This window comes from Periplaneta americana, chromosome 9, assembly GCF_040183065.1.
Source record: "Periplaneta americana isolate PAMFEO1 chromosome 9, P.americana_PAMFEO1_priV1, whole genome shotgun sequence".
Classification (NCBI taxonomy): domain Eukaryota; kingdom Metazoa; phylum Arthropoda; class Insecta; order Blattodea; family Blattidae; genus Periplaneta; species Periplaneta americana.
The window spans coordinates 104,922,709-104,934,770 of record NC_091125.1 but is presented as its reverse complement, the minus strand read 5'-3'; the positions used below and the strand labels follow the sequence as shown (position 1 = coordinate 104,934,770).

Sequence of the window (12,062 nt, the reverse complement as noted above, 5' to 3'; positions counted from 1 at the left end):
CCTTCAGAGAAAGGCCTGTAGGCAAGCACAGTAGCCTTAGGCTTACTGTACAACCTCCTTTATTGCGATGATTTTGAAGTCAGGACCGCTCATAAAGCGCGTGATTCTCTGTGTTGTGCCATTTTATTGATACAGCCACAGCATTCAGTTCTCACAGAGTCCATGTGTACAGGAACGCCCTTCCTCCTCCCTATGATGTTCCTTTGCAGTCTTTTCTGATCGATGGCATTTGTTCATAATTCACGTGGATGAATCTGCTGCATTTCTAAACAGAGAGACGACTCACCAGAGTGCCATCTATCCGAGGGAGCTATACTCCCCCGATATATCTGCAGTCCACTTATTGAAACCCCTGCAGCTCCTGCAGACAGATGCCATCTGTAGGTGGATCCTGGAACCACATCTGTCATGTTCTTCTCGTCAACCTGTAACTATTGAAGATGATTAATGAAATGATGCTAATGAAGACGAAATGAATCCGAGGTCCTACGTCGAAAGTTACCCAGCAATTCTGTTTCAAGTGGTTGAGCGAAAACCTCGGAAAAAACCTCAACCAGGATTTGAACCTGTGCCTGCTTGTTTCATGGTCAGGAAAGTTAACCGTTACTCCACAACAGTGGACAGTCTCAACAATTATTTTAATTTAAACGCAATCACAAATTGTTTTGAAGTCATTAGTAGATCAGTAGAAGCAGCAGAAGTTAAATGTTTTCTAAGCGAAAGTTCCTTGGGATCTAAATGAATTCGAACAATAAAATTGTGATTCCATCGAAACACTTGGTTTGACAAGTTCACAGTTTTCATCAGGTTCTCGTAGACATTACGAGATGGTGATAAAGAAGCAGAGGCCAATAAAAACTTTGCAGCAGGAAGAAAATTTGATGTCATGGAAACGAACATTCAAATGGCGTTAAATGAAAGAGAAGTTAAAGAATACGAATTCATCACATAAATCTTTTGATGGATCTAAGAAGGGAAGTTTTCATGACTTCGGAGCATCGGGTTGTGGAGTATGCGCGTGAGAAACGAAATTAAGGCTTCCCCATCACGTGAGAGATAATATGAATGTTGGCACTTGAGTTAAAGTGACACCTTCCATTAGTAGGCATAGCGCGACCTTCAAAGTGAGTATGGCTGGTGCATAAGAATGATGAAGAGAGTAGGGCTTTCGTTATGGTGTAGAACAACACTAGCACAGTGACTTCCTGAAGCATATTTATTTATTTAAGCTAATGGCAGGTGCATTTGGAAATATAAAAATTGGAAATTTTTCGTTTGAAAAGGTGGAAAATTTCAAATATCTTGAGCAATAATAACAAATATAAATGACACTCGGGAGAAAATTAAACGCAGAATAGATATGGGAAATTTCTGTTATTATTCGGTTGAGAAACTTTTGTCATCCAGACTGTTTTAAAAAAAAAAACCTGAAAATTAAAATTTATAAAACAGTTATATTACCGGGTGTTCTGTATGGTTGCGAAACTTGGACATGAACAGAGGCTAAGGGTGTTCGAGAATAAGGTGTTTAGGAAAATATTTGGAGCTAAGAGGGATGAAGTTACAGGAGAATGGAGAAAGTTACACAACATAGAACTGCACGCATTATATTCTTCACCTGACGTAACTAGGAATATTAAATCCCGATGTTTGAGATGGGCAGGGCATGTAACATGTAGCAAATCCAGAAATGCATATAGAGTTAATTTGGAGGCCGAAAGGAAAAAGATCTTTGGGGAGGCCGAGACGTAGATGGGTGGATAATTTAAAAATGGATTTGAGGGAGGTGGGATATGACTAGAGACTGGGTTCATTTTGCTCAGGATAGGGACCGATGGCGGTCTTACGTGAGGGCGACAATGAATTTCCAAGTTCTTTAAAAACCATTCGTAAGTAAGTAATGGCAGGTGCATTGATATATATCATTGAGCCATGAGTTGTCTTCCTTCCCAGTATTGGTCACATCCTGCGGAAACCTTATTGCATTTCAGCATCATGTAAAAAAATTCAACTATATTGGTGATGCCTATCAGACACACATCTATTTTGACATGCCAGCCAATGTGACAGTTAACGATAAGGGCACTGAAAATGTCTTAATCAAAACCACTAGTGTCATGCTGTGTGTCCTAGCTGACAACTGGAAGCTGCCTCCTTTGTAAAGTAATCTTACGAAGGAAAACCATGCTAAAAGAGAAGCTGCCAGATAAAAGGATGGATGACGAATGACCTGAAGCTAGATTGGTTGAAGGTTGTTTGGATGGAAGACTAAACACTTAACAAGAGGGGCATGTTGGTTCTGGATTCTTTTAGGATACACCTTACTCAAGAAGTAAAAAGTAAAGGACCTGATTTCAAAATTGAACTCAGACTTTGTCATAATTCCTGGTGGCATGACCTCACAATGGATGTTGTGAAAGAGCTCTTTAAGGATGTAATCTGCTGTAGTTCTACAATGACTGGCTTCTTCAAGGAGGCTATGCCCTCACTCCAGGTGGGAAACAGAAGAAGCCCTCGATATCCGTCCAGCTATAAATGGATTCTTACAGCTTGGAGGAGGATCTCCAGTGAATCTACTGTGACGGGGTTCTAGAAATACTGCATTTCCAACGCCCTACAGTCTACACGGCTCTGAAGATATGTTGACAGAGATAGAAAGAGACGCAAAATATCCTACATATTATAGAGAAAAGCTCTGTGTAAAATCTGTGTATCGGGAATCTGTGTAAAAAAATACAATGTTATCAAAATAAGTTGTTCTCAAATAATATAGTTTTTTATGCGTCCCTGAAAAGTTGTAAAAATTGGCTTATTTGCTTACTGCACTGACATTCAATTTGATTTTAAAACCTAGTGGTTTTGGTGACAAATCTGGCGGTATTTACAGTGTTAACTAGCCGGAACATTTTTTTGACATTGGCGACACTGAATGTGACTGAGCTGCTGTGTTGGTCTGTCAATGGGTCAGTACGACCAACCTCTTCGGCTAAATTATTTAAGATTGAATGATATTTCAATGGAAATAAATAGTGCTATATATTAGAAGTGCCTTCACTTCTGTATATAGTCTTTAATGATAACGTTTATTTACACAATACCATCTCTAGCTTACATCGGCTAACATCATTTAGAGACTGGATGTTGTCGTCCTGTACACAGTATATCTTCTCTGTCCTGTGTATGTAAATGCATACAATTTTGTTTGTTTCGGTGAAATAGGTTAGGGAAGTGTTCATTGAAGAGTTTTTATTATAACAAGGCTTATAATAATGCCACTTCCAGCAGCTCTAGTGTCCAGATTGGCGAAAAGAGGTTTAATTCAATCTCAACATCATCCCACAGGTTTGTATTCAGGTTAATTCTATTTCGTATTGTATTGTTCTCCAACAAACTAGTTCGTTCTGTTTCATTGTGACCGATTATTCAGTTTTTTTATTTACTGCATGAATCATATAGATTCAAAATCCCCTATATACACAGTCACAAATTAAAGAATTTTTTAAGTAAATGGTGGCGGACAGAAGTGATTTTGAACTTAAGTGATTTTTGACAAGACTTTTGAAATTTCAGAACACAGATTCCTTCCTTTCCCTCTTACTTCAGAATTCCAACCTTGTGCACACAAAATAAATTATTGGCACAGAAAAGTGCCTTTTCATAAGCGTGATGAAGAAAGGGATAAACTCCCGCAGTCGGTTCAGTAACTTAGTGGAGAGCAATGAATAGAAAGTTTAATTTGAGGATCATGTAATAACTAGAGGCTGGATTCATATGCATTTATAATGCTTGAAATATGCATGCAGATATGTACTATACTTAGTTATGGCTTTTAAGGAACCCCGAGCTGTGCATGATTAATCCAGTCTCTATCATCATATCTCACCTCCTTCAAATCCATTTTAATATTATCCTCCCATCTACGTCTCGGCCTTTCCAAAGGTCTTTTTCCCTCCGGGCTTCCAACTAACACACTATATGCATTTCTGGATTTGCCTTTAGCCTACATACTACATGCCCTGCCCATCTCAAACGTCTGGGTTTAATGTTCTTAATTATGTCAGGTAAAGAATACAATGCGTACTATGAAGTATAAAATCTTAGAATATGCAGTATAATTAATATGCAATATAAATTTCGAAATTAATAGTTCGTAAGTTAAATGTTTTTACTTTTAAATGGAGTAAAAAGATGGCAATTTTTTAAAACTTCAGTGCATGCACAATTTGTTGAAAGTTGATAAAATTAGGAGTAGTAGTACACAATTAGCAATATTAACAATTCACAGTCTAATTATTACTACGTTCATAAACATTTTATGATTTTTCTTGAGTCATTGTTGGATCATATGCTGCTGAATCAGTTCAAACTGAGGTACTTTAGTAGACTCCAAGAAGTTCTTAGTTGGCCACATCTGAAGACATTGAAAACTGGCTGATTAAGCAATTATTAATTCTTTGCAATTGTTTACAATTTACCACTAGTTATTTCTACTGTCCCTATTATATTGACATTATTTAAATCGTTATTGTGACTTGTTTCGAATATCATAAATCCTGATTTAACAATTATTTTCAGTGATCATGAATGTTTGTCATTACAGCTACAACACCTGCAGCTCCTACAGCTCCTCCACCGAACACAGAAGAAGAGGAAGTCATTGCCGAAGATTATGACAATCATAAGAAAGATACAATCAATAACAATGTTAATGATTCAGACTATGCTGAAGATTTTACGAGCAATCTAGAGAAAAAATTAATGGTAAGTTATTGTTATTGTTATAGTCGTCATCATCATCATCTTTAACTGAATAAATTAGAAACTTCTTAATGATTTTCTAGTGTCCCACCACCATATCCTACTTCTAAGGTTTATACTTGTTCAGGAGTGTGAACTAGGACTAAATAAAGTAAAGTAAAGATTACTTTCATATAGAAAATTATGTTCAATTTATATTAAATTTTATTTTTAGGGTCATTATGGCTGTCCTAACAAATACAATATCTTTCATGAATGCACAACATACTGTGAAGAACACTGGAGCCAAGGTATCATAGATCCAGATCCAAGTTACATGCGCAAGAAACAAAGAATGTTATTGAAGTACCCTTTGCCTGAGAATTGGGTTGAAGTATATGATCCTGGCACGTAAGTTTCCATTCAAGCTTCGTATTTGTATTTTAAAATTAATTTTAAATGGTTGGTGAGATACTCATAAGTCGACAATCTATTTATTCCAAATCTGACTCCATGTATGGAGTTTGCCAATTGACACAGAATAGTCAGCCTGGGTGGCGCAATTGGTAGACAGCTGGCCTTCTGTGCCCGAGGTTGTGGATTCGATCCCGGTCCAGGTCGATGGCATTTAAGTGTGCTTAAATGCGACAGGCTTATGTCAGTAGATTTATTGACATGCAGAAGAACTCCTCTGGGACAAAATTTCGGCACACTGGCGACGTTGATATAATCTCGCAGTTGGAAGCATTGTTAAATAAAACATAAATGGATAGACAAAGAATAAAGTTGTTACAGGTTTTTTGGTATAATTTTAACAGTTAACATTTTAACCAACATAGAGAGAGATACTACTTATTACAAGCCACTTTGAGTATTGCTAAAAAAGATGTGATGGAGATTTACAACATATTATCTCCTTTGCTATACATCTGCAGTTGAAACTTACACATTATACAAACTAGAATAATGTGAACAAATTAAAGTGATTATGATATTATTAAATTGCACAACACACTGAGTATAGATTCCAATCATTTTTATATAAATAGTAATATGTTCGTAGGACATCTTGATAGTTCGTAAGATTTAATTGTTTTCTTACAACTTACTTACTTACAAATGGCTTTTAAGGAACCCGCAGGTTCAGTGCCATCCTCACATAAGCCCGCCATCGGTCCCTATCCTGTGCAAGATTAATCCACTCTCTATCATCATATCCCACCTCCCTCAAATCCATTTTAATATTATCCTCCCATCTACGTCTTGGCCTTCCCTCCAGTCTCCCAACTAACACTCTATGTGCATTTCTGGATTTGCCCAAACGTGCTACATGCCCTGACCATCTCAAACGTGTGGATTTAATGTTCCTAATTATGTCAGGTGAAGAATACAATACATGCAGTTCTGCATTGTGTAACTTTCTCCATTCTCCTGTAACTTCGTCCCTCTTAGACCCAAATATTTTCCTAAGAACCTTATTCTCAAACATCCTTAATCTCTGTTCCACTCTCAAAGTGAGAGTCGAAGTTTTACAACTGTACAGAACAGCTGGTAATATAACTGTTTTATAAATTCTAACTTTCAGATTTTTTGACAGCAGACTAGATGACAAAAGCTTCTCAACCGAATAATAACAGGCATTTCCCATATTTATTCTGCATTTAATTTCTTCCTGAGTGTCATTTATATTTGTTATTGTTGCTCCAAGATATTTTAATTTTTCCACCTCTTCGAAGGATAAATTGAATTGTTTTCATGTTCTTTAAATTATAATATGTAGTCTAAGGCATCATGTCTAGGACTTTGATTATGGAATGCATGCTGGTTCGAATCCTTATGGGAAAGGAATTTTCTCATGAAATTTCGGTCAGGGTATGGAACAGGTGCCACCGAGCATCATGATGAATTTGGGAAGCTACAATAGGTAGCGAAATCTGGTTATAGAAACCTGCTATAATGGCTGGTGAAATCGTTACCTCTGTTGTGATTGGATGCTCGTTCACCTCTGCTAAGGCATGTTGATGTGAGGTCAGCAGCTCGCTGGTCACCCTGGATCCTTCATGGACTGTCGCATCATGGGTTGTAAAGAACAGCATTAGGCAGAGCTCTTACCTTTGTCAGAATTTCTGTGATCAGTAGAAGACTAGGTGTTAAGGAGGATGTTCCAGATCAGATAGAAATAAGGTTCTGAAGTGGTTTAAAAGACTATGACTCTACATACTAGATGGATACTAATGGATGGAAATGACAGCTGTGTGTGTATTGTGGAGAAGTAATAATTGAAAAAGGAACTTCTTTGTAGGCAAGCCTAATGTAATTTTATTTTGCAGTGGCCGTTACTATTATTGGCACACTGAGAGTGATGCTGTGTCATGGATGTCTCCTCGACATCCTCGTGCAGTTATCTCTGAATCTGCTGCACATATTCGTGAAGAAATGCAAATGGCTGAAGTTGATGACGAAGAAGAAGATGAAGATGAGGAAGATGGAAAAGATAGTGATATGGATGATGATGGAGAGGTTTGTTAATTATAAAATTAATGTTAAATTATAAAATTAATGCTGGGCTTGGCTTTTCGAGGGCTTATCCTTTCACTTAGACTTTCTGCAAGAAAAAGGAATAACAGAATAATTTTGAGGGAAAAATTGTTCCGGGGTCGGGTATCGAACCCGGGACCTTTGGTTAAACGTACCAACGCTCTACCAACTGAGCTACCCGGAAACTCTACCCGACACCAATCCAACTTTTCCCTCTATATCCACAGATCTCAAAGTGGGCTGACAACCGTCAAGCAACCAACATTGAGTGCACACTAACTCTGTGTGACTTAAATTGTGGTTTTCTGTTAACGAACAGTGACATGTATTATGCAAATCAAGCTTTCAGGTGTAACTCCTTGTAAAGTTGATTTGAATAATTCTGAGGGAAAAATTGTTCCGGGGCTGGGTATCGAACCCGAATTATTCAAATCAACTTTACAGGGAGTTACACCTGAAAGCTTGATTTGCATAATACACGTCACTGTTCGTTAACAGAAAACCACAATTTAAGTCACACGGAGTTAGTGTGCACTCAATGTTGATTGCTTGACGGTTGTCAGTCCACTTTGAGGTCTGTGGATATAGAGGGAAAAGTTGGATCGGTGTCGGGTAGAGTTCCCGGGTAGCTCAGTTGGTAGAGCGTTGGTACATTTAACCAAAGGTCCCGGGTTCGATACCCGGCCCCGGAACAATTTTTCCCTCAAAATTATTCAAATCAACTTTACAGGGAGTTACACCTGAAAGCTTGATTTGCAAGGAATAACAGAGTTTAATTTTTATGTGAGCAAGAAATTACTGATAAATTTTTCGTAAAACCCCTCATACTGAAGTCGTGAATCTTTAACAACACAAGATACCCATATTAACTTTCCTCCTATAGAAAGCTGTATTGGATTTTTACTGCCGTTATCAATGTATTATTTTGTGCTGGGTTTGTACCTATCAGTCTTGAATCTTACGGAAAGCAAAGTACACACTCAACTACTAAGGTCAACCTGAAGAAATAGGAGAAAGCAAGTAGTGCTGTGATATTTTTGCTTGGTTTCGAAGAAAAAGGTTATTTGAGTTTCTTATAGCTTAAATGTTTCTGAAACAATTGATTAATGCTGTTCTACATCTTTACTCTGAGATTTATGCATATTAGGAATTATTGAATTGTTTGTTTTAAACCATTTGTTCGATACAATTGAAACCAAGTGACACAACTGTATATAAAGGGCATTACTCCATTTATGTGACAGTACTGTCATTTTTTTCACAGCTATATAAATGAAATTACTACTACGAGATTAATTTGAGGCTTTTGTAGCACTTTAGTGTTATAGTTTTTAGGCATTGAAGCCATAGTATTATGGAGGGGAATGTCTTTTAGATTTCGGAACTTCTTACTCATTTCGTTTTCAGAAATGCGTATAAAACTGAAGTACGTTGAAATTATGACTTAGCTGCCTGATGATTGGTAGCATGCTCATTTCAATATATTAAATGAAGTTTATTTTGATGAATAGACTGTTTGCATGATAAAAAAAAATTGTCTTCATCATAAAGTTGGAGTTAATGAACTGGCCTAAGTGTTTTTAGATGTAATCTTATTGTTTTATTTTTTTATTGAGCTGTATTTCTCGTTGTTTTAGTGCGAGAAATGAAACAAATTTTGGTCTTTCATAACGAAAAATAGAGTGAAATTTCTTTCCTGCAGCATTAAAATCTTGGTAAGAAAAGCAATTTTAACTATTTGTATCTTATGTTTTTCAATAGGGAAGTGATGAAGATGTAAGAGAAGAAAAACGGAGGGAGGAGCAAGAAAGAAGAAGAGAAGCAAGAGAACGGTATAGAGCAAAGGGACGTACGAAAGTTAGAGATAATGATATAGACCCTATGGATCCCGCTGCGTATTCTGACACCCCAAGGTAAGATGTGAGACATGTTGTAATACGAATGATTAAGATTAGAATCTTTAACTGATATTTATATAAGTATCATAATGTATTTTGTTCTTAAAGGGGAACGTGGTCCACTGGACTTGGGAAGAAGAATGAGGCAAAGACTGGAGCAGATACGACAGCAGCCGGTCCTCTGTACCAGATGCGACCCTATCCAAGTCCTGGAGCTGTCCTTCGAGCAAATGCCATGAGCAAGTCTCATTCTGAGAAATCGAAAGTCATGCATCCTGAGTTGCCACCAAAATAGCTTTATGGTATGTAAATTGCACTTCATTTAGTGTTGTAATTGATGCAGTTTGTTTTGTTTGCACTCTTGTCCTTGAATGGACATGACATTATAGGTGAATTGAGGCAGGGCTCAAAGCATTTAGTGATATTAATTGAATTAACACTTTTCATTCAGCTTAATTTCTAATGTACCATTATATTCCATTGAATTAAACTACAATGTGTTTGTCCACACAGTGCTCTGCAGCTGTCCAACTCTATCTGCCCAGATGAGTGCATCGTTGTTGGTAGCCTGAGCTCGGGCTTGGGTTCATTTCATGCTTGCTCTGATTACCTGATTAGTTTTTTCTGAAATTTTCCCCAACTGTAAGGTGAATGATGAGTAGTTTCTGCTCCGCTTTTTACCAAGATGAAATTTGTGGTAAGCATAGCAGGCACTGAGGGAGTTTATCTGTATTCTCCTGTTTTCCTTCACCATTATCATCATTAAACCAACACTTTACAATCAATATTTACTGCGTGAAGTCCCGAGCCAGGCCTCCAAAACAAATAAACATTACAGTGTTGTGCACATTGTGTGAAATAAAGATGATAAATACAGGCCATAGTCATAACTGGGAGTAGTCGCTTAAGTCTTGAAAGCTGTAAAGGAATGAATTGCATTGTTGCTTCAAATCCAAGGTATACTGTTGGCCAAGTAATTGGTAGGTAAATTTAATCATTCAAGTGTGCAGATACGAGAGACGTTATGGACCCTGTGAGTGCTCCAGACAAGATATATAAATATTTACTAAGATCCTCTCTTTTAGGTTAAAGAGGAACCTTCATCCTTCTATTTGAAGTATCCTTTGTCATCTTGTCAAGCATTTTGACGTTCTTAAAAAGAGAAGAAAGTTGTGGAAGTAATCTGCATGCTGAATTCTCATTGTCATTGTTCAGATATTGTACAACCTGAATATCAACTAGCATATTTCTATATTTGTATGTGGACCGAGAATTTCATGTAAATAGCAAGAATGTATTTATACAGATTGAATAAAGACATTCATGAACTGAAGTACAAATTTTTTTTTTATTGTACTAAGAACTTAACTTGTATTTGCTATTATGATTGATTCATTTATGGTGTGTTTGCTATGCTTAATTTTATTAATTCATGGTTTTGAACTGTAGAAGTTATTCATTTTCAAAGAAGTGACAGCTATTACGAGAGAGAAGATTGAAAAATGATGAAATGGCTGCTGTGAAGAACTTGGAGAAAACATTATTACCAACATTAGGCAACATAAATTCCTCAAGATCTGCGAAACCTGAGTTCTGGCTTCTGCATTGCGAAAATCAACAAAATTAGCAACAGAAGTCAGCATTTCCGATTCAGGTATTAACATTTAACTTATATTGAGTTGAAATAGACTGTAAGATTTACAGAAATCCAATAACTTCAATTCATCAACACTGACGAAAATAAGACAAGTTTGTACGTTTAATTCCATTGTCATATCCCTTCCTCCTATTTCTGAATGTCCTTGTCTTCATTGGAAAGTTCTTGTGTGAAGAATGAAATTTAGCATTAATTATTATTATTATATATAATACAGTATTTATTAGTGGCCGTTTATGCTTATCTAATAAATATTATATATAAAGAATTAATTTTTGTATTCATAGTAAAACTGTTTTTAAAAATAGCATTTATTAATTAAAACCTGATTTGCTATTTTATGTATTTGAAGGGAGTAAATGAAAATAAATATATATGAAATTACTTACTAGCTATATGAATTTTCGTTTCTAATTTTTAAATACGAATAATCATATCATAACAGTTTACTATGCACTTCTCTTATTTTGCAGACTGCAATGTCTGATGAAAAATATCAGTTGGTTATCAAAATTGCATCCTTTCTCTGATGGACTTTTCATTAAGAGTTGTATTCTAGATGATGTTTCAAAGATATCTCCCAATGAGATAAGAAAGTACGAAGAAATGGGCAATATTTGTCCAGAAACACTGTAGCTAGGAGAATACGAAAATTATAGTCGTGATGCTGTTATTCCCGGCTTGACTCCTCCTCTTTGCTTACGTCTTAGGAAGTGAAGGCTCTATAAAATCTAGGTAGGTAGTATCGTTCTCCATTTTTGTTCTTTCGTTGCCGAGCTACCATACAAGGAATCTATTTGCCACACTGTTAAACATTATCATGTCATAGCTCCTATGATAATAAATCAAACGCACTGTAATTCAGCAAATAATTGAGCGGCAAATAACGTCTTCGTGTGCTTTCTGCAAATGCCAACGAAAGAGCCAAAATGGCGGGCTATTATATTAAATATTGATCGAGCCTTAAGAAATGAATAACGTCTTCATAAGTGAATCACAAGACGCACACGTTTAAATCTAGCCAACCTGCAACGCGATTGGCTGCTGGAAATTAGAGCGACGGGACTATAGCAGGGGATATTATACTTTGTGAGTGAAATTTATGTTGATAATTTCAATCGTGTCATATTCAGCTATTACCGTTTTTTTTTTTTACATAAACAATGTAGAAAAGAACCATGGATATCTGCTTAAAAATACTGTGGTATATATCATATTTCGTCTAACCCTAT

At 36.4% G+C, this 12,062-nt stretch overlaps 1 protein-coding gene and 1 non-coding gene across 3 annotated transcripts; both read left to right on the top strand.

Moving 5' to 3' along the window:
• Nucleotides 1–2,731: 2,731 nt before the first annotated feature.
• PQBP1 (poly-glutamine tract binding protein 1) lies at nucleotides 2,732–10,513 on the top strand. Of its 2 annotated transcripts, none has more exons than XM_069835527.1 (7): nucleotides 2,732–3,342; nucleotides 4,601–4,761; nucleotides 4,973–5,148; nucleotides 7,068–7,257; nucleotides 9,037–9,188; nucleotides 9,282–9,475; nucleotides 10,259–10,513. In XM_069835527.1, exons 1-6 carry the CDS (start codon nucleotides 3,270–3,272, stop codon nucleotides 9,466–9,468), a joined length of 939 nt encoding a protein of 312 aa, XP_069691628.1. In that variant the 5' UTR covers nucleotides 2,732–3,269; the 3' UTR covers nucleotides 9,469–9,475; nucleotides 10,259–10,513. The 2 variants fall into 2 exon arrangements, with proteins under 2 accessions (XP_069691628.1, XP_069691627.1); XM_069835526.1 differs by having other exon boundaries at nucleotides 2,733–3,342; nucleotides 9,687–10,513.
• Nucleotides 7,895–7,967, top strand: TRNAN-AUU (transfer RNA asparagine (anticodon AUU)). The gene has a single exon. It is a non-coding gene; the product is annotated as a tRNA-Asn (tRNA).
• Nucleotides 10,514–12,062: the final 1,549 nt, after the last annotated feature.